This window comes from Trichogramma pretiosum, unplaced genomic scaffold (genome assembly GCF_000599845.2).
Source record: "Trichogramma pretiosum strain Unisexual culture from Peru unplaced genomic scaffold, Tpre_2.0 scaffold3, whole genome shotgun sequence".
NCBI classification, from domain to species: Eukaryota; Metazoa; Arthropoda; class Insecta; order Hymenoptera; family Trichogrammatidae; genus Trichogramma; species Trichogramma pretiosum.
In genome coordinates this window covers 2,606,013-2,629,529 of record NW_019641698.1, presented here as the reverse complement: position 1 = coordinate 2,629,529, position 23,517 = coordinate 2,606,013, and the positions used below count along the sequence as shown (strand labels likewise).

Here is a 23,517-nt window from a genome sequence, read left to right as displayed (position 1 = left end):
CGTCCTGCTGTCTTATTTCTTTATCAGTTTATATAAGCAAAATTATATGGTAAAAATTGAGCATCCGACTATAAAAAAACCAATTGGATCATACAGCAAAATAAGACATTTTCTATTCGTTTCTTTAACCTTTTTGGGGAATTGAATCATTGTAAATCTGTATTTTTACCTATGGAAGAAAACAGACCAGAATAACTTTCATTAAATACATTATTAGTAATATCTAAATAATAAGGGAAATTACGTAAGAAAATTTTTCATTTTAAAGAACACCATATTTATTATGCGCGTTCACTGACATACCAAGTTTAAAATAAATTTTTTTACATTGTCAGTTTTAATACAATTTTTCTTTCATTGTTGATAAAAGTGTTGTTTGAAAAATTATCAAAAAGTTTAAAAATGACATACATGACATCATGGTATTATAAAACAGTCAAATTTGTTCAACATTTCATTACATTAAAAGTCGTTTCGGAGTTGAAAATATTCGATGATAGTAAAAAAGGCCAACGCACTCTAATACTCTTTTTTATTTCCATTCAGTTAGCTGTTTCCTTTTGTAACATCTTACATCAATACATTTGAGAGAAACCGAATTTATAACAACGGTAAAATAGATTCCTTTAATAAATGTGAGTTAGTCTCAATAAATAATTCTAATTCAATTATTATCACAAAGTAAGACGTAAATCCATTCTGCATCTTTTGTTTAAAATTTATAAATCAAGTTATGAAAAATTGATTGCATGAGATTGAAAGTTATTCGTCAAGATAAATACAAAATTCATTAATTACTTTCTTCGGTTACATACAATACATCCGATGCATTTTTACGGCTTAGGCCGATATAGCGAAATAATGTCTTCTTTTTGCATGTTACAAACTTGTTCTGTTGTCTTTCTTACAAATGTAATAAATTTTTCTCGCAGAAAATTGTTTTTGTGCGGCTCCTGTCAAATGAGAAAAACTTCAAGAGTTTTTCAATATTCAAAATTATTCATTAAAACTTTGGATAATAAAAAAAATTCAAGTCATAAAAAATTAATATACACAACTTTATTTCATTTTTTTCAGTGTATTAACATTTCAGATCAAGTTTGTAAAAATAGAATTTCAAACGTTCTAAACAGGTTGAATAACCAGCAATTGACGAATCCGAAAGGATTATCAACGTTTTTATTCTTTTCGATAAAAAATCATCGCACCGATTTGCTCTTCCAATAAATCGAAACAGGAATAAAAATCTTAAGCACAAATCTATATACTATAAATATATATAATAGAAAAATGGCAAATTGTTACGCAGTTCTATCAATAATTAAAACTTGAATAATACTAACCGATAATATTACTATTAATTAATAATGATAAAATGCTGCGAAAACAATAACAATCTTAATAATAATACACGCTAATTTTCGATAGAATGTTTGATAGATGAATCTTTACAACTTAGTTTTTTGTTTTTGTTTTAAAACGTAAAAACGTCATTACGTCTTAGAGACGAATGTTTAACTGATCATCATTACTTATAACTTACATTTATAAGAGTTCTAGGAAGACTGATTTACCGACAAGCGTACAATTTTCAAGAACAGAAAGGTAAATTATATTTTTCTTTCGCATAGTTTGTATGTGCAGAAACATTTATATAATACATTTATACAGTGGATTAGTGGCAAAGTGATAACATTTAATTGCTCAAAGAACAATTTACTATTACTTTATCACCATTCCTTATTTTTGTCGGTAACTCAGAATTACAAACGTCGTGGCACCATGAGTAATTTTATCAATTGAGCGATATGTATTCACCTATACAAGACATCTGAGTATGAACATTTTCGCTACAACTTTCGATGTTTACTGACATTAAATGTAGATTTTTCAATCTCGCAGAACGGATAAATATATTTCACAAACTTTAGTGCCACAAATCATAAGTCATTTCCGAATATTGAGATATTAAAACATAATTCATATATTTATATACATTTGGCAATACCATTGAATATTCAATTTTTGCACATCTCAACGACTATTCAAGGTTTATATACTCAATGATTGACTGGTATATTTAGAATATAACCAGAAAATGACCGCTTTAGATAAAACAATAGTAATAACTTATAGAAGTATTAGGTTATTGTTAAATATTCGAAAAATAGTCATTTTTGGGTGCCGGTCAACCACTGAATATGTTACCTTATCTTTGTCAAACAATTTAAAACTCGAAACTTATACATGATCAGCTACATTAGATAAAAGCTTTTCCCTGATTACTCACACAATTTTAACAAATTCAAAGTTTTAGCATTTAGCGAGACAATGCTTTTCTCCGAAGATGCGAGTATTTTGTTCCCACATATTTAACGTACTTTTTAAAATTAACTTTCAATGAATGACATATACGCCAAGTTGTCAGGAATAACATTTGGATCATATTTCAACAAGATTATTTAGAAAATTCGTTCATTGTGTTGCATCTTCATAATGTTTCATAATTACAATGGTACTTGACTGAAAAGACAAATCGCTCGACCGTTTTTTAATTCAAAAGCCGACCTCTGTGTATCTCGTATTGCTCCGTGAATTTACAAATCGTAACAACATCATTGAAGCGTTTAAAATAACTTATCAAAACTAATTACATACACAAGTAATTACACTAACGAAATAATCTTAATAATATCTTGAAATAGAATTAAGTTTATAGTAGCTATTATCATGATGAATTAAATATTACAATAAAAATTAACCATCGAATGGCTTCTGAAAAAGTCAGCTCTATACGATATAATAATATATAGAATTTATAATAATTGCATTTATATATCACAAAACTAACTGATGAAATATTAACGCGAAAACTTGATGAATCGCTCTACATCAGGTAAATTAATTATTTACAAAAAATTATTAAGTAATTGTAAACGTATCAAGGATATTTGGAGATCATGTGCATGTTCTTGTTTATGAATGTCTCTTATAAGAAGAAAAGTTTAACAAATTTACAATGAGTCGACCTAAAATTTTTTTCAAGCTATACATTACAAACTATTTATTATATTACACAAAAGTTAAACTCAACGGCATTGTAATATTTATCAGCGATAGTTTGATTTGACTAGCCAAACAATTCAAATAACATTTTCTTCTTTTGAGAACAATTATTCATACGCATATCCTTGATTGCATACGTTCAATACAACGATTTGGACGGAGTCTGCTGAGTATCTAATTATGATAAATCAGCAGTATTACACATGTTCTTATATGACATCATTTTATGCATATAGTGTCTGCATTTGGGTGCAAGGGGGGCTTTAAATTTTTAGTCATCGGCTAGGCATACTTCGTCGATCAATGAGTGGTGACGAGTTAGATTCTTCTACTTCCTCTTCTTGACTTTCGGCGATGCTAACCGATTCTGCTTCGTCGATACTGTCTATATCCTCATGATTGTTCAATTTGTTACGGGAACAACTCGGAATTAATCGCTCGTGCTCCTCACATTCCTGACTCCGCAATACCTTCATCATCTGTAATAAGAAATAAAAAATAAAGATTACACACATGTGAAAAAAGTGAACATAAAACCATTGAAAAACCAGATAATACACAATTGCTTATCATGCTCGCTGCAAGCCTGATCATAATGAATCAACTCTCGAAATTATGTTACCTATTATGTAATCAACTCATATCGATGCATAAAAATTTGGTCATAAATTTTGAGAGTATATTACGAGTGACGATGAATATGTAAAAGCTCATCAGAAATGCAGTACATGAGTTAAATATAAAGCAATGATTATGCTTTCATTCAGCGAGATGATAAATATAAGTAAATCATACTAGTTAAATCACACAAAATCAATGTTATAATAGCAAAATTGGAAAATACAATTTCAGTAATGCATCTGTTAAAATCAATTAACACTTAAAAGAAAAAAACACACCTAATATAGTGAAAATAAAATAATTATCTATTCAAAATAGCTATCACTGCTTTTACTAACATGCAAAATAAAAATATAAAACGTAGTTCCTTTTTGAAGCTTCAATAGGTCCTTAAAAATTTTTTGATGTTTTGTATCTCTAGAACTTAACTTTTATACTTATCCTATTTTACTAAATTATTACAAACATATAATTATATCGTAATAATATATGTATATAATACAACGAGTGTGGATATGCTTTTTCTGCAAAGCGAGGGATTTGAGCACGTTTTGTTGAAAAAGCTTACCTACACAAGTTTCATACAATATTTTATAGCACAAGAACCTAAAACTAGCGGGAAAGTTGCAATTTTCAGATTAGAGTACTATAAAAATAATTGTAAAGGTTCAACGTAAATTTGAGCAAAAAAGTAGAGGGTAAGCCTGTGTACTAACAGAATCATTCCTCGAAAACAGATAGCTAAATGTCAAGCATGCAAGCTTTTTTATTTAAAAAAGTAAACGCAAAGAATTTGGAGAAAAGAAATAAAAAAAAAATTAAAAAACGAAAATAAAAACGTGCAAGTATTCAAAAAAACTCAAAGCAACGAGAGCAGCTTTATATGTCTTTCAAAATTTACCGTCGGAGTAGTACTCGCTGCTTGAATGTCACCTCTCTGTCTCGATAACCTTTGCGCTCTTTTTTTCTATTTCATTTTTGCTTTCTTTTTCATTTTTCGTTTCATTTTCATTTTCGATACCATTTTTACTAACATTGTCGGGCTCGCTATCGTTATCCTTAATACTGATAATATCGTGACTCTTTTCTTTCTCATTTTCAATCGTCAACGTGTAATTTTCAGTAATATTTTTAGTAGCGCTTTCGGCTTCATCGTCGCTATCATTTTCATTAACGACTACTTCGTCGTCAACGTCGTCGTCATCACCATCATCATCATCGTCATCATCGTCGTCTTCTTCGTCGTCAACGTCAATTTCATTCTCATCGTCATTCTCGTTATCATTTGCATTACTATTTTCACCTTCAACTCGACTTGAGTTAGCACTGCCAATCGAACTGCTTTTCTTTTCTAAAGTTAGAAATAGCGATTTTGAAGACTATTCATTTAAAAAATTTAAAAGTGAAAAGAAAAAACATTTTCTTACATTTAAAGCACAAAAAATTATTTCCATCAGTTACTGTAATGGCAGCAAACTATTGCATTTCCATTCTACATGAAGTTCTCCTTCAACTTGAGTTACTTTTTAAAAGGAAATGTAATATTTCGCTTCCTAACCATTGAAAATAATATTTGGGCGCTTTTCAAGTGAGAAAATAGTGTTACGATCGGGAGTACAATTATTTATAATCCTATTTTACTCCTTCGTAACACATTATTCTACTGTTTTAACATGTTCAAAGAAAAAGAATATTTGGAAACTATCATTAAAATTTAAATTTAAACATCAGAAACTGATTTTGTCCAATGTTCTTTAAAATAAACAACTTTTCATATTTTCATTCCATTTTCGGGGTTGGAAAGTAATATTTTTTCACTAAATATAAATAAATTTTTCTTACAGTGTTACGTTAATTATGTATTTCAGTTTATGAATTTTGTTTTTGGATATTAGTAGATTCAGTGCTTCAAATGATTTACAAAGATCTGAATTATATTAATATTTGTATAAATTTAGTTGAAAAGAAAAAGAACAATTTTTTCAATTGTTTTTAAACTAAAAAAATTTTGCAAAATCGATATCTTATACAATCTTTTAAAACTAAATATTGAGCTGCTTCATTTTTTCTGCTTCAAACATCAATTAAAATAACACCTTCATTAATATATATTAATAAATATTATTCATTACAACGATACACTGGCTTTGAAAGCTTTGTACGCCCAAACAATTTTATGAACGATTTAATTAATACAAAGAAGCTATAACATTGCGATTGCGAGACGACTTTAAAAATCGCACATATTAATAAAAAATTGTTATACCAATAACCAATATCCCAAGCACTGAAGCCACCAAGAACCAATCATTGTTATATAAATAATTTTATGATAGAAAGAGAGTTATAATAGAGCGATATGATAGAATGAATGAAAGGCAAATAAAACGATTACTACCTTCAAAGCCCTGATTATCGTGTATCTCTCTGGGTGGGCCATTCCCTCCATTTAGTCCCTCAAGTACTGCCAGAAGACACTGGTGTATACATATATACTGCTGCTCTGTTTGAACCATCCAAACGCGCTCTTTGCGCATTGCCCAAACAATTCCGAAGATATCCACGTAATCGCTGACTAATATCTGCTGAAGGATACGGTCGAGAGTGATGAAAGTGCCACTGCGACCGACTCCGGCACTGCAATGGACGACAATCGGACGCTGATCTGGTTGGACTCGCTCGCGGAAGGCTCGAACGAAACGAACCAAAGTTTGCGGAGGTGATGGTACTCCGAAGTCCGGCCATGTCGTAAAATGGAAATGTTGTATTACTCTCGATTCACCCTACAAAAAATGTGTATTATTACCATGAGCCAAGCTATGGAAATTATTAAATTTCCTTTTAAAAATAAACCAACCCCCTTCCGTAGCATGAATTCAGTTATACTCCAGTCCTGATAATGTGTCTCATTTAAAACCGTAACTGATATATCCCCATAATATACCGGAATTGTATCGGTGGGCCAGTAGTGATCGCATTTCTCTCGCCCTTTTTCTATGCAACGCGTGAGCATGACAATAGCTCTACTGTTACTCTCCCATACCATTCTCCAAAAATCATCCTTTGTCGACGGTAAGGGTCCTTGCGTGACAATGAACTCTCTTGGCGAGTTGTGCCCCTGCAAAAAATCATTACGGTCAGCAATTGTTGGATCAGCACGCGATTCGACCATCAGACGTCGGCGTTTACAAATGTTGAATCGAACTTACCGGTACGTAATTAGCGTTGATGTAATCGGAGCCCTCCTCGTCATCCACTGGTTGCAGCTTAAATCTGCTGTGATCGTAGGGTAAAATGTTGGTAAATCGATTTTTGGGTCGGTTACAAGGTAAGTCAGCCGCACTGCAAGGTTGATCCCGCCCAACATGCTTCAGCTCTTCGAATTCTTCAGAAAAACGGAAATCTGAATCGGCCGACATCAACCGATAATGCTCCGCAAAGTTTTCTACTTCTATTGGTCGGCTGTAAAGAAACGTAAAAAGTAAAAATTAATGGAATGTTTTCACGTTTCGCGATACGTACGCGAATGCGCATTGCTGGCGACTTTTCAATTTAGAACAAGGCACGCCCATCCGTTGTTTACATGTTAATCTAACTCCGACAAATGAGCATGTACACGAGTTACTTTAAAGTCATTTATTCAAATTATGGTAATTGCATTTTTCACGAATACCTGCTGAGGATTGTATTCATCACTAGATAACTTTGGACGATATGAAACTTTTTCTCGTAATAACGTGTGATTGTGTTTTTTTTTTTTATAACAAAAATATATCAACTTACTTCGTGGTGACTATGCTGTCCGGCAGCGAAAGGTCATCAGTTGCTCTGGCTTCGGTGGTTTTGCGTCCGTATTTTCTTCGCTTACTTCTTATGATTAAGCCCAATATAATAACGCAAATTAGTACTAAGATTGGTACTATGACACCGACTATGACTCCCAGGTTATCCTTGTCTGCGAATGTAAAGAAAAAATTGAATAATTCGTTCGATTTAAAAATCATAATTTATAAATCCATTTCAAACGAGATACAACACATGAATTATATACGCACACGCACACGCACAAATAATACATATACAATCTCGAAATCAAAGAACAAAGAGAAGCAGCATGCTTGTCAATGCACGAGAAATGTCGAGTGTATGTCAATGAGATGTAATGATGATGACGATGATGAGTATTGTGTATTGGTTTTCGTGTATGATATCTTAGAGTGAGGTTCATGTACTGTGAACATGCATACGATTTTAGCTGATGCAAAAAGAGTCAAGGTGAAAATGGTCATTTTGGCTTTCCGAGGACTGGCTTACCTGCCAACAGCAATCCTTGAATGATGCATGTGCACGAAATAATTAAGCATGAATTTCTCGTTTTTTTCAAATTAATTTTTGCTGATTAAAATTTTGTCTTTTAATTCAATACCGATAGAAGTTAATTTTTAATTTTTCTCTGTGCAAAATCGGTCATTCAGTTAGTTCTTCATGAAGCTTAAAGATTTCGTTCAATGACTAATGATGCATGAATTATATATAATAAAAGCAAAGTCGCTTTCAAATGATAAGTTGATCGAAAATGACTTTTGACGTTATTTTTTACTTGTTTAATGGACTCTACGAGTGAATGGTAGGATGAACGGATGAAACGATCAATGATGAATTAATATTTCTGTCGAATCTAAAGGTTCATTCGCTCTATCAGGAGTCGCGCGTTACCATCTAAGCAAATAAATCGTTGGAACCAATAAAAAAAGAAGAAGTATCAAACGTACCGGTTTGGATTGGAAAACTGTAGTTGGTATCCGTGAACTTATCCGAGGCCGTGAAAGCTCGAACTTTGACCCTATAGGTCGAGCCAGGCTTGAGCGGCCCGTTACAGAATCCCTGCCTGGTCTCGCAATTTTCCTCCGTGCCAATAGTGAAGTCCTCGACCGAGCCGTTCTTGAAAGGTGAGTACGGCTCAATTACCTGCAATCAAGCGTGGCAGGCAGCAAACAAGGCTGAATTAGCGTGTGTTGAATATATAAAAATTTTAACGAATCCTCGATTAATTATTTTTGATTGCACTTGGCACTCTCTCGCGCGCGCACAGTTTAACCGGTTGACCTAGTTTCGGGTGGCTGCGGCGGCCGGGAGGGCTCTCGAGTGGCCTGATGCTGCGCTATGACGCGTTGCATTTATGCAGTCAGGGCGCGACGCGTGTTCGTTTCTGAATTTCAGGCACTCGCTCGTATACGTACGAGCAACACATACAAGCTCGCGCGCACATGTGTATATGTATATAATACATACGAGAACTTTGTATAGACAGTGCATAGCACGAGAGAGAAGCCCATTTGATGGGCGGGGATTTATTGGCTCGCGTTTCGCACGAGGTTATCGATCGAGTTGTTCCGAATTCGGTACTCGGATGCAGCGTGCACCTGTACACACGTACACATAAATATTTACAAAATTTAAATAACTAAATACCACGACTATAGCGGAACACACTGGCTAGCATAAATTTGAATATTTTCAACAAATAACACGAGGGGCAAATAGTGCGAAAAGGGGTGCGACGGCAGCATTCGCACCTCGTAACCTCGCGCATTACGATATGATTACTCAGCCGTGTGTACGTATGTGAAACAACGTGCCAATGAGAGTCGGACGTTTATCGTCGATCGAGCTCTTGCGCGGGTCAAATCGACGCAGCCCTGTGCGAGAGACTACTCGACGTCATCGTCGTCGTCCGCCGATAATCGCCTCGCGACGACATCGATAAAAGTTTTGGAATCGACGCGTAAAATTCGAAATGATATAAAAAGTGATCGATCGCGAGCGTAATAAAAAAAAAAACTACGAGCGAGCGCGTTGGAGATTCGCACGTACACTGCGAGCCGGAGTGTCTCTCGTATGTAAACTCGCTCGATTAACGCGCCGCAAAAGCCCGAGATAACGCGCGCTGGTGTACATACATAGGATGCAGTCATCGTCGTGTTACGAGTACATCGATGCGTGTGCATGCGGCGATAGATTGTATATTGCCTCACAACAACATTAAGACGACGACGACGACGACGAGCATGACAATTCGCGACGAGGCGAATGCAAACAAGGCGAAACATTATGCCGATGTGCGCCGCCGCGTGCGCGCGTAACCTCGTGTGCGTTGCAAATATATCTATGTGTGTTATATATATATATATTTGCAGGCACAAGCTGTGCTATGCGTAAGATCGTATGCAACGCGATGTATATCTATGTCGAGCGCGAGGCGTGTATATCAAGCTCAGCAGCAGCAGCATCAGCAGCAAGAACACAGCAGCTCCTTTCACGGTCTCGGGCGTGAGACGAGACGTGCGCGTGCACACAATTTTCAAAATTCGCGTTTTATTCTCGCGTCCGAGTTCGGGCGTTTCTCTCGTTATTTTCACCCCATACAGGCATGCACACACAGTGACAAAGTTGAAACAAAAAAAAGTCCGTCGGGTGGCGTGAAAAACGCGCAAGGGCCGCCGTTGTAACGATAAACAATGCTGCTTTTTCAGCGTGAGGCTTTCAGCGCCGGGGAGTGTGTAGCAGAAAAACTTTCTCTCGCTGCGGTCGGAAGCTGCTGCTTGCGCAGAGTGTGAAAGAGAGAGAGAGAGAGAGAGCTTTATAATTAAAAACACGAGCACAGGCTGATGCTGCGCGCAAGTGCGAGGCGCTGATAGCTTTTGCATACATTTACCTTGATCTTCCACCCTTCCCAACTGCATCTCTGTCTCTTTCGCGTACACTGCAGTTCTCTCTCTCTCTCTTTCTTTCTCTCTTGAGCCGTCTAACGCACACCCCGCGCTCGACTACTCCACTCCGTCTGTAGTCTAGCCTGTCTGTCTATTAACATCGTGATAATCATCCCTTCCCCGTGTCGCGCTTTCTCGACGTACGTGTCAAATCATATAAGTACTCGCAGGCAGGCATCGAGCACTGCATACTCATGCTCGCATTCATACACATATTCATACGATCGCACGTATATTATATTATATTAAAAATACGAGCTTTAACGGGGCGCGAGAGGATGAGAGAGAAAACGAGGAAAAAAGACTTACTTGATAGGGAGGCCAAACGCTGTATTTCTGTACGTCTCGCCAACGTGCCATCTCGTAGCCACTGGCGTTCTTACTGTCATCCTCGGCGACGATGATAGTATAGGACGTCACTGGCCCATTGGCGTCGGCGAAGTAATTCTTCCGGAATCTGATCTGTATGGTGGTGCTGGTCTTGGAGACCTCCGACGGCACGACCTGCGGCGGTGGCTTGGGTGGCGCCAGAATCTGCATAGTCTCTTTCCAGATGACTTCGGGCCCGTAGCCGACTCGCGTCTCCGCCTGGATGCGGAAGATGTAGGTCTTGCCAGGCATCAGATTCTTGATCGTGCCGCGGTAGTCCGTCGGCTTGAAGTCCCGCGCCTGCGTGAACGTCGAACCCTGCGCAAGCGCCAACGCGATTATTTTACTTGTTATACCGCCGCTCGTATAAGTCGTGCTGCTGCAACGGTGGTGGCACGGCAACGCTAGCAGAAGCAGCAGCAGCCATGCGAGCAGCACCCACAATCGCGACGATTTTGACGCTCGCGGAAACATTGCGTAATGATATACAGCGCGTTTCGAGCGAGCCTATCGATCGGACTCGCATCAATTTTTATGAAAAGGGGTAGGATTCCGCATGATGGACTTTCGGGCTGGATCGTGGACAGAAGGTGAAGGTTGGCAGGCTGATAACGCGGAATCCGTCGCGCAGGACGCGCGGCTTCGATCGATCGATAGGTAATACACATGAGGCACAGGCGCGCAACTTGTTTGATCACTGGCACCACGCGCGCGCAGGAGACGCATTCGAAAGAGTCTATGGATTGAATCACCGATTATGCGAAAGAGCAACTTTTTTTCGTGCAACTTTTTTCCGTACCACGTGCGCGCAAGAATAATAATTAAAGCGTTTCGAGAAAGAATTCGTCGCGAGCAACAACAACAGCTCTCGTATCGGAAAAGTCAAGCGACGAGTTTAGCGAAATAAATTATTATCTATGCGATCGCGTGGCCTTTATCTTATCAACGACGGAGATTTGAACAATAAAAAATCAAAAGCTTTGTCGCGGCCTATCGAATCGAACAATATATAATAATGCGTATATGAAAACAAAACTCACCTCGAGACCGTATGTAATGCTGAACTTGCGAATGATGCCATTCTGCTCGCTGGCCGGCAGTGACCACTCGAAGCTGATTTCGCTCGGCAGCACGTTGGTCGGATGGAACTTGTCGACGCGGCCGGGATACGACTCGCTCGTCGTGAAGCTTGCACTCAGCGGATTCGAGTGCCTGAGATAATTCGATTCCGAGCCCGAGCGCACCACCACAGTGAAGGTATAATTGCGGTACGGTCTGAGGTCCTCGATGGTGATGCCGTTCTGAGTGGTGATATTTTGCACGTAGACGTTCTCGTGATTGGTGTACTGCACTTCGAACGCCTCGTATTCGCCACGAGGTGGGTCCCAAGCCAATGTGATCTTCGTGTCGTTGATCTCCGTCGCATTTATGGCCGTCACCGGTTCCGGATCTGTCGAGGGATCATCGTTCAATCAGTTCATCGAGTTCATTCCATGTTACACGCGCGTCGATTAACACGAAGATTTTTAATAGAAAAAAATCTCTCGACGAAACATATTCAGGCACGACTTTCGCTTTATTGTACGACAGATTTAGTGTTTGGTCAATGCAACGTTATGCAATCCAATGTGGATACTGTCACTTTTATCTTCCTCGCTAACTATTCGTTCAAGTTATTAGTCACTGAACGATATTATCAAGTTGAGCGAGGAGCGATTACTGCCAAGCCATCCGTTCAGAGATAATATTTCAATTTAAAAAACGCTTTGAGAAAGGAAGAAAAAAAAACGTGAAAATCTAATAATAAATAAATAATTTTGATCAGTCGCAATGAGCTAAGTTACGCGTCTGGCGTACGGGAAAACCTAAAATACATAAATGATTATTTTTTGCTATGCTTATAACGACGCGGAAGACCGTGCCGCATTGGAATGAGGTTGATACTTCATTCAAGGTAATAGAGACAATTAGCGCAATTAGACCACAATATTGAAACATCTCGGATGACTGGGCGTAGGAGCTGCCGAGTGCTTGTCTACATACGCGCATTCGGCTCGTTTATTTCAATGCAGACGAATAGAAATAAATGCGATTGATTTACAACAAAAAATTCATTACTCACATAGACGATCGCTTCTGATGAGGGGCCGACTCTCGACGTTCTCGCTGACGGTCCAAACGGTAACGTTGTACAATCGGCCGGGTATCAAACCGGTAAACGAAACTTTGGCCGTGTCGTTGACGGTCCTCTCTTGCGTGGTATTGACAGCGTCGCTGATACGGAATCGATAAAGATCAAAGTGCGACGATTCCCGGGGAGTAGGCGTGTAACGCAGATGCAGCGAGTCCGGCTGGTCACGATCGACGACGACTACTACTTCGGACTGGATCAGCGGCACTGTACGCGTGTGTAGTTTGTTGGCAGCAGCAGTAGCAGCGGTGGCAACGGCGACGATGACGACAGAAGAAGACAAAGAAAGAACATGCACGCACAAGCATAAATTGTGCCCGCGAATGCGTTAAATTGTCAGATATGGTGGGCTTTGTTTATCATTCTATTGTTTATAATGTTGAGATTGATATGATCTTTGATTAACGGCATGCATTTGGAAGATTCAAATACGAGCGGAGTTATAAGCGTGGTGGATTTGCATACACGAATGAGTGTGTCCTGTCTTGTGTATATTTTGTTTATGTATAGAATGAATGGAATATCGAAAACAAACGTGCATCAAGTAAGTCGTACAGTGTTCGATTTTCCATTTGGATTACACACCATGCTGTAAAATTTTACTGTTACAAAAAACACCAACACTCGCAAGTTATTGTTTTAACTACGCTAATGCTATTACACACATTTTGCAAACGAAAATAGTACCTTTATCTGTTCCATATTCCATTATACCTGTACAAGATTTACAGGAAGCGTGGGAAAAATTCACGTTAATATTAGTTATAAGATGGTTAATTAATCATGTTTTTCAATAGTTAGTTTTTTAAACATATTTCAAAGTTTAGTTATGTCAATGAGTTTATTCATAGTTTTCAACTACGTCGATATTTAATAAGTATGGAGCTTATGATTCATAATCAATATGAAGCAAGAACTGAGAAGCTTGATGCATCGAATTGTTATTTCAGTAAAAATAAATAAATTCAACCGAAAAATGATTATGAAAAGAAAAATAGGATGATGTAAAATTTTGTTCCCATGAATAGAATTTTTAAGACTGAACGATCCTCTAAATAAGAGCAAGACATCAATTTAACATATTGAATACTAATTATTGTTATGCGAATGATATATGTTACCCGAACCAAATTGAATGCAATTTTCGCTCCGGATGAATATTATTTTGATGATAACATGCCAACGATGTAAATATGCAATCTACTTACTTTACATCTACTTTTGATATGATTAATGATTTGTATGAAAACTAAACGAGTTATGACATTGAACAATTTTACCAGGCTCGTTTTGTTTTCAGGAATTATACTGTTATAAATGAAAGACAGAAAAATCAAAAATCGAATCTTACTCGTGCGGGTCTTGACACTCGTGGTATCGCTGACCAGGTCGTACGATACTGCGTAAACAGTGAAGACGTACTCGACTCCTGGTATCAATTCATCCACAAGGATTCTCTCGATATTAGGATTCAAGACTGGTGCGACGGACGATCCGAGATAAGGATCCTCGTAACCAAGTAGACTGCTAGCTGTGACGTTCTTGGTGCGCATACCTTCTGGTATTTCTGCGGGCCACCATTTCAGTACGTAATACTCGATTCGTCCTTCGGGGCGTATGAATTCCAAGGTAACATTGGTAGAATCGATAACTGGTGTTATATTAACAGCTGGATTCGGACCTAAACTCAAACGAACATTTGGTAATAAAAAGATCAGCTAATTGAATGGTCAAGAATGGTAATGCAAAAAATGCCATTTCAATAACTTACGAATCGTGTGGCTGACATTTAGAGGATACAAGCTCTCAACTCCGAAACTAACAGTGTTAACCTGGATGGTGTAACGCTCACCCGGCGACATGTCGGTAACTTCGGCTTCGGTTTCCTTAACCGCAGGCAATTTTACCCATCTTGGGTCATCTGCTGTGCGATATCTGATAGCGTATTCAGAAAATATCGAATCTGTAGGAGCTGACCAGTGTACAACAACCGTGTTAGCAGTTACTTTTTCGATACTCAGATTACGTGGAGGATGTGGTACTGTAAAAATTATAATTTACATTTATTTATAAGAAAATGAATAAAGTACAGCACTAAATATATGGAATAAATACTAACAGACGGCTTGGAAATAGGAGTGAGGCTCGCTACGCAAACCGTGACTTATGGCGAAGACTTTAACTTCATAACCGGCTCCAGGATGAAGGTCTTCAAGCATTATGTGAGATTCCGTTGTTAACGTAGTTGCACTTTCGCCCGTATCATTTCGGTTATGAGTCACCTCGAACTTTTCTTGTCGAGAATTTACATCGCTCTTCCAAGAAATATTCAACCCCTTTTCGATCGATTTCAGATCTTCTATTATGGGTGACGAAGGTTTGGTGACTTGATACAAAATGGTCTCATTCGATTCAACTTTGTTACTTATGGCTTGAACACATATTGAGTAATTCCTTCCAGGCAGTAGAGCTTCCAGGGTGATCTGTGAAATTAAATATGTTTTAAAAAATTGGTGATATTTCTACATTAACTGTTACAAAATCATAAACAGAATTTGAATGATTGTTTCTGCTCCAACGGAAATTCGAAAGTTCGCAGAAACTCATTTCCATCGCCAAGATGAAAGTTTCTTTATGAAATTTTCATCATTGTAACTTATACACTAGAAATTAGATGGATACATAGACCAGCGACTTTTCAATGTAACCGCAAAATTATGGTACGTCGTGCTTTTTTGTTTAATGTATCAGAGTTTCACAAATGCTACACAGACTATTCCCGGTTTGGATACACAGTTCATACTCTTACCCTAGTTTTGTTCGTTATTAAAACATTGCCGTCGCCTCCTATGGTACCTTCGATCTCGTGATATTCAATTTTATAGGAATCTTGGGTACTGCTGTTATCAGGAATCCAAGAGACCTCGACCATACCTGTCTTTTCGTCGACTTCGGCATGCAGATCGCGTACCGCCAGTGGTTCTATTAAATTGAAGAAAAAAATGTTATGAGCATGTTATGAGAGCAATTTCGCTTGAGATATTTTCAAAAAGTCGACTTACTCAGCGTGACATCTTTACTGGCGGGCCAACTAGAGACCTTTCCTGAAAACGTCTTTACCACCACTTGATAAGTCTTTCCTGGCTCCAGGTCTTTGAACTCCCATTTGCACTCGTCTTCTCGGTTTCGCGTTACGGGCGAAAAGCGCCTGTTACCAGCCAGCGAGATCTGATACTTGTCAAACTCCGACGTTCCATTGGGCGGCTGCCAGTAAACTTTGAAGGAAGTCGAAGTTACCGACGAATTATCGAACGTCGCATTCAACGGCCTCAGCGGCACAGTCCGGTACTGCGCCGTTGTCGGCGCTGAAGTCTCATCCTCCGACACAGTTTGCACAGAGATGTTGTAGGCTCGACCTGTGTGAAAATAATTTTGTCCATCAAATAATCGACTCTTTCTATGGTACATTTTACTTTTATGAAATGAGACAAGAGAGAAAAAGAGAAAAATGCAACATCGCGCCAATTACGCTGAGATTGATTAAATTCCTCGACTTTCGAGTGCAAAGTATAACGCTCGGCACGTAATAGGAGTAGGCTGCACACACGCTCGTACACACATGTGTGCCGCGAATGACTTTCGAACATTTCACAACGCCGCAGTAATCGCTGTTATGCACACACATACCAGATCGAGATACGAAACTAAGCAACTCTGTTTTTTTTGCAGTTTTTCCGAAAATCGATACACACGCACATAATATGAAACACGCGAGTGAGGCGAGCTTTCGTTCGTCGAGATATCTCATAAGACACGACGGGAGATTTCACGCGCGGCTGCGAGAAACGCAATTTGTAATCCTCTTTTGAGGAGCTTGGAGTGTCGGCGGCGCCTCTCGAAAGACGCCTCTCGAACAATTCGATCTTTACAGAAAAGTATTTCACAATAGGCGCGACTTGTATTTTTATCTCTCGAAATCAGGGACGTAATTTTGCTGCTCTCGATTGAAATCGAATAGAAGTACAAAGCCCTCGGATTGTATGCGGGGGATGAGCCAGCGAAGAGACGAGCAATTAAAAACGACCGGCGGCACTGTCACGGGACTTTATCAAGATTCAATTAGATGAAGCGAAAGAGAGAGCGAGAGGGAGAGAGAAAGGGGAAGGAAAGAAGAGCAAAGACAAAAAAACTTACCAGGAATGAGTCCTTTAAAAGCCGCTTGTGCTGGTCCGGGTGGCTCGGACTCTTTTTCAATGTAAAGCACCGACTCAGCGGCATCCTGCGGATCTATGCTGACTTTGTAGTACGTATAAATGCCCGGTGGATAGGGGGGCTGCCACAGCACCAGCAGGGTCGTCTCGTTACGAAACCACACGATAAACTTGCCCGGAGTGTTTGGTTCTGGAAAAAAGTCATCATCATTAATGAACGTGCATCATTTTTACAATGAAATTACAAGTGCGACTCGTGTGTATATTATATACTCACTGGCTGTGAAATTGCGACTGGTATAAGCCACGCTCTCCTTGGTGTCGAGGACCGTGTAGAGCTGCAGCGAATACGTCGCGCCCGGAGTCAGATCTCTCAGGGTGTAAGGTGCAGCGTCGGCAGGCACGACGCTCGTCCAGGGATTACCAGCGTCGTTGAAACTCTGGACTCGGAGGCGGAAGCCCGAGTAATTCCCCTGCCTCGGAGGATCCCAGTGGACCACGGCGGACTTGCCGCTCTTCACCTGCACCGTGAGGTTCGACGGTGGGTCCGGGGCTGTCGGTGGCAACGAAAAAAAAGAGAATAAAATTAATTGAAATGTCACAACTATGTTATTATAGCTCTGCGCGCGATAAAGTAAAAACTATCGCATACGCAAGCACGAAGCGGCGAGTTTCGCTCCGGTAACCTACATCACTTATACGCGTGTTTTTTTTATTGTTCGAGTTTGCGTTCAAAGTAGCATATTACTATATGAAAGAGCTTTCATCTGGTTGAAAGTAAAAAATAATTAGGAAAAATTTACGCAATCTATTGGACAATTGGTACACGAAAGTCGCAAATAATTTATGACTGTCGGTCGAAAAATGTCAATAAACGCAAAATCGCAAGATCGGCTTGAGAAAGAAAGAAAGAAAGTACGCGCCGTATCGCACACAGGTGCAAGAAGTTGGACAGGCGTATAATGCAAGATAATTAGTGCGTGATGGCGGAACTACTGTACACAGAATCAGCAACAGCAACAACATCGCCTCTCCGCATTCGTGCAATCATAATTATCATCGTTATTATTACGGGTTGTGTGTACAGTGGTAGTACTCACGAGTCGTTATGGAAGCAGTCCAAGTGAGCCAATCGTGTAGGGTGTCGTTGGTGTAGAAGAGCCAATACTCGTAGCGGGTGCCGGGCAGCCCGTCGCGGAACTTGATCACGTCCCCGATGTCGGAGGCGGCGATCGTCGTGTTGGGCGGTGGATAGCCCACTCGCGGCGTGTAATCCAGTCTGTACGTCGCTCCTCCCTGGCTGAGGTTACCCGGAATCTCGATCGCCAAATCGGCGGATCGTGTGACCTGTGACGAAATAAGAAAATAATAAAATGATATTCAATATAAACGTGAAATTGCTGAAGAATTAAATAGGTATTGTAAATAAAATATAATGTCAGGTAAGTTTTGATTTCATTATGGTGTAGTCAATAGAAGTTTTGTGCTTACTATTCAAACTTTCAAGCACACTTTGTATTTTCTTAAAAATATTTCCAAATTTCAAACGAGTCTGGATGAAAAATAACCAAAACGGACAGAATCAAAATTTTATCAAATTCCTCAGCTGGCGGACAGTAAAGATAATTCGATCAAACTTTCACGTAGGTAATTCGAACGACGCATGCATAATTGCAGCAAATGAGGAGAGAGCCCACAGACCACATGGGAAATCCGTGTTGTCTCTGCGGATAGCGGAGTGTGTATGCGATGCGTACGTGTAAAATTGCAAATGCGTGTGCGCGTGTGCGCGAAGCAGAAGCAGCGAAATTCCAAACCTCTGTGCAATAAACTCTCGCGCGCGAGTCTCGGAAAGTTTAGCGAACGATAAGGGCGAAACGTTGCGCGCGCCCATACTCGCAGGTATATACGTACGAGCAAAAGCTCGTGGTCGCTGCGACTCAATTAAAGCGACGTTCAACCTTTCCATAGTACAAGCTCGGACAGATATAATATGCGCGATCGGGCATTCGTGTGCTGCTGGTCGACGTCGGCCCACCGCCAACGGCTAGCAACGACCCGCGATAACCTCAGCATTCTTCCAGGCTCGCTTGGCACATAGCGAGTGCTTGGCTTATATAAAAGTGTACGCGCGGAATTTCAAATATCGTAAGCGCAGGTGCGCATTATTGTTTCACGACAGAGCTGCAACGACTGCCACTGCTGCTGTATAAAATATGTATACATTTAGAGAGAAACGAGCGAGCGGAGTGCGTCATTGCAATTGCATATAAAATACGCGCGCATTACAATAAATACAAGCCGCGCGTTGGCAGGCATAATATAGGATGGAGCTCTGCACGATCGGAGAGGCTGCGCCGCGGCACAGTGCACGCACGCGAGCTTATATTTATGACAAGGCCACACACGACCGATCGCTGCACTGTGCCGCGCGGCTCACGCCCGTTGAGGCGTACATTTACGTATAAATATAAATGCACTTTCGCGTGCGCATGTAAATGCCGTACGCATAAAATTCATCGCTAATGAAGATGTGCGTGATGCTCGACAAAAGTGAGGACTAAATTTTTTAAATTACTTTGTCGCATCGTCGAGCTTGCGCATAATTGACACGCGAGACCCAGTTGTGTGCGGTGCGAATTAATTATTGTCATGCTTTTCGTCTAGATGGACGCTGTCGGCTGTTTTTTTTTACATACTGATACGATAATACGAGTTTTACAATGCGTTACAGCATGTTGTACTTTTAAAATTTCGGTCTTCAAAAGATTTACCCCTGCTTCTATTAAGCTGCTTGTCTCTATTTTGAATAGTGTCGCCCAAGCTGCGCCGGTTTCCGATGGGCGGGGATCGATTGATGCGCGTGGCTGTACGGCGTCCATTAGACTACACAGGCCTATTTATATTATATACATTACAGGCATTTAGGATGAAAAATTCAAGAAAACCCCCGCCTAAGTACCTGAAGAAAATCGAACCCTCTCTATCTTGTGTCTTGCTCTATCAAAGCCTCATCCATCCTCGTTACAACGTCGAGTTCTTTTATTCTACGATCAGGCTCGAAGCGCACGTCAAAGAAAAAAAAGGAACGCAAGATCGATCTTCCGATGTTAATATAGAGACGAGAGCACGATCGGCTCGTATAATATGTACGTGAGCAGACGGTGAGGCATAAGCGGAACCTATCATACACCCATACGGTGCATGACGCGCCGCGAAAGCAACTGCGCGCGGATCATTATTATTTTCTGGTGCGAGTGCTTAAAATGCATATAATATACATATTCTATAAAGTGTAATATCGTATCCTATACGGACGTCGTCAGTAGACCGGAAGTTATCAAGCAGTCGAGAGAGTGAGCCAGCGAGCGAAAGAAACGAGCGAGAGACTCGCATATGCGTGTGCGTATTATGACGCGAGTGTTGCAAGTCTATCCATCGTGTCTTTCTCTCTCTCTCTCTCGACTTGAATGTATAATCGCATAATGTGCGAGTGCATGGATGAGATGCGGAGGTTCTGTTTAGTTTTTTAGGTCGCGAGCCAATCGCATCGTCGATGTGTATGAACTGTTTTATGTAGAGGTTATTTCCTACGATTACTTATCACGTTTCCCACTCGTAAAAAAAAACCAATGGAAAATCCAGGGAGATTCGATCCAATATCCAGCTGTCCGCGTAAATTGTTTCTCGTTCGTGGATCTGCGTGTACGCGTTACATTGTCAATCCCTGGTTATAAGGTAAAGTGAGTAATCTTCGAAAGCTTTTCGCTCGGCGTTCGCTTCGACATATATGCACATAAAGCTTCAGTTTCGCATCAACGACGCATGAAATCCTTTTTCGAACTTTGACGCTCGAGCATCGAAAATCACGAAATAAGTCTTTGGGAGGAAAAAATACAGGAAAAGGGATAAGAGTGGCTCCGTGGCAGTGGTCTTGCACTTGTACGCACTCCCTTTTTTACCTTTTTTCGCTGCGTGCGTACTTCGAAAGAGAGTGAGACAAGAGAGAGGGAGAAAAAGACAGAGAGAGAGAGCGAGAGTCGGTCGCCTGGAAACGCGCCTACCAACGCAGATACATCAACCCCTAAAACACTTTGTTCTCTCGCTCTCACGTGGGTTTATATGCGTACGGGCGTACACCGAGGCTTTTTTCACCCCCGCACCTGAACCAAAGAAAATCGACCGTACTCTCCCATTATTATATGTATGTATGCTTTTTCTGTACTATATACGTGCTGTTGTTTCTTCCTCCTGCCGTATCGTCGTTTGCTTCTCGTTTTTCCTTGGGAATTCGTTAGGGGCTTCGCTTTATTTGCTGCCTGAAACTCCGAGCTTACAGGTGTTGCATTACATTTGTTTGGCAAGAAAAAATGTAATACGAGCCAATTACCGAGTACACTGGAATTTAAGGGCCGAAGTTATTTGCAGGCTTGTCTCTCCTAGCTTCTTTAATATATTTCATGATATTCGTATTATTATTTCTGTAGACAAGAGAGAATTTTTCGATCAATATTTTTAATGACTTGAAAATTCATCCACGAACAAGTTTGATATTCATACGCGCAAAACTCTCGTATGTAGATTATTCTCTTCATCTGCGGTACGCCCATGAATAATTTTCGACCTTTCGCCGACTCTTAAGAGCTTTTTAGCGCGGATGTTCCAGCGTAGTCATCGTACGAGGAAATCTTCTTTATTCTTTGGATTTCTTTTTCAAAAAAAAAACCCACAGCTTCCACCGCCGTTTTACTTCCTCTTTTCAGTGCTCTTTATGGTTCTTTTTTTTGCTTTATAACTCTTCTTTTGGCTTTTGATCTCTTACTGCAGTTTGCATAAAAAAAAAAAACTCAGCGCTCTTTATATGCCGGGGAATAATGTCTTCGTCGTCTTTTCAGGGGAAGTAGTCGTGGAGGACGTCAACCAAGAAGCAGAGGCAAAAGTCATTTTTTGTTTGTAGTATGTACAGTGTACACGGTGAGTGGAACATAGATATTTTCTTTGTTTTAAGAATCATTAAGAAAAGTACATTCAAACGCATCGGAAATGTTGAATTTTTAAAGAATTTAGAGTGCGTACGTTCGCAAAGATGTAATTAATTCAGAAATTCTTTTAATTTTTCTATTCTGGATTACGAGTAAATGAAAATAATTAAATCAAGTTGATATTGAAGATTGTTTATTTTTTAGTTGACTCAAAATCTTTTTCAATTTTTTTTTTTTTTTTTAAATAAAAAGCCAAATACGTACTTGAAATCTATCGAAACCTTCGCATAAACGTTATTGAATAATTTGAAGAAATCTAATTTCAATTTTTGCTATACAATTATTTTTCTTATTGCGACATCACATCGTAATTTCATTACTTTGTTATTCTTTTTTAAAGCAATGAAACTGAAGGTAATTGAAAACCCAATAAAGTTAGAGACGTGGCATTGCTATGATCACAATGCTTTATAATCATTGTAAAATTCAATTATTATTTTTCAAGTACAGATTTTTTTAAATTTACTTTAATCTCTGAATACTGATAAAGCTTTGATAAAAAGTATAACGATATTAGAAGTCTAATGCATTTATGTATCTGTGTACCATTAACTTAAACATTTTTGCATCAATTTTTATAAAATTAATTTTGCCTAAAATTATCTCGAGACATGGTTTGCACTGTTACTTATTAAACTGATTCTACACTTTACAAAACTATTTTGTATGTGATTCGTAAATTGGTGTTCTTCGAATATCGAACTTGTGAGCTTACTTGATTCCGAAACATTATTTACAGCAAATTAATTTGCCTCAAAACCCAACTCTGTCTACATTCACAAAGTGACTTTTACAGGCAATCCATAAAATTGGTGGTAAAAGCCGAGAGAAATGTAAAATAATCGAAAATCAAACTCGGAGACAGATGATCGAAAGGTTATTTTACGAACGCACACTGGTACAATAAAATCATACAGACAGCTGTCAAGAGAGCGAGGAAGAGGAGGAGGAGGAGGAGGAGTACCAGGAGCTATATATCGAAACGCAGAAAAGCGTCCTGCGCGCAATATCTCGTCATCGCAGCGCGGCGCGCGAGCGTTACACGCTACTTCCGGAACGACGCCGGCCAGGCTGCTGCTGCTGCCGCTGCTTTGCCGGCGCTCTTGCTCTCTTCCACCCACACACATACTCGCAAATATATATGCTATATAGTAAGTGAGTATTATATTGATCGAGAGGCTGCGTGTCTCTCCGTGTGGCTTGTACTATACGCGCAGTATAAGCACGGTGTCGGAGCCTTCGTTTTC

At 39.5% G+C, this 23,517-nt stretch overlaps 1 protein-coding gene across 2 annotated transcripts in view; it reads right to left on the bottom strand.

Annotated features, from left to right (window-relative positions):
* Positions 1-515: 515 nt before the first annotated feature.
* Positions 516-23,517, bottom strand: part of LOC106650553 (tyrosine-protein phosphatase 10D) — a 44,660-nt gene continuing 21,658 nt past the window's right edge. The window contains exons 2-19 of one of the 2 annotated variants that reach the window (XM_014368626.2): positions 18,329-18,575; positions 17,506-17,781; positions 17,212-17,418; positions 16,080-16,433; positions 15,827-15,999; positions 15,137-15,500; positions 14,789-15,058; positions 14,369-14,698; positions 12,949-13,224; positions 11,867-12,276; positions 10,767-11,144; positions 8,460-8,655; positions 7,471-7,642; positions 6,897-7,149; positions 6,545-6,805; positions 6,086-6,470; positions 4,589-5,038; positions 516-3,545 (exon numbers count right to left, since the gene is read on the bottom strand). In XM_014368626.2, the coding sequence (XP_014224112.1) occupies positions 4,617-5,038; positions 6,086-6,470; positions 6,545-6,805; positions 6,897-7,149; positions 7,471-7,642; positions 8,460-8,655; positions 10,767-11,144; positions 11,867-12,276; positions 12,949-13,224; positions 14,369-14,698; positions 14,789-15,058; positions 15,137-15,500; positions 15,827-15,999; positions 16,080-16,433; positions 17,212-17,418; positions 17,506-17,781; positions 18,329-18,575 (4,974 nt within the window). In that variant the 3' untranslated portion in view covers positions 516-3,545; positions 4,589-4,616. The remainder of the gene's footprint in view (positions 3,546-4,588; positions 5,039-6,085; positions 6,471-6,544; positions 6,806-6,896; positions 7,150-7,470; positions 7,643-8,459; positions 8,656-10,766; positions 11,145-11,866; positions 12,277-12,948; positions 13,225-14,368; positions 14,699-14,788; positions 15,059-15,136; positions 15,501-15,826; positions 16,000-16,079; positions 16,434-17,211; positions 17,419-17,505; positions 17,782-18,328; positions 18,576-23,517) is intronic. The other variant, XM_014368627.2, reaches the window with a different exon arrangement.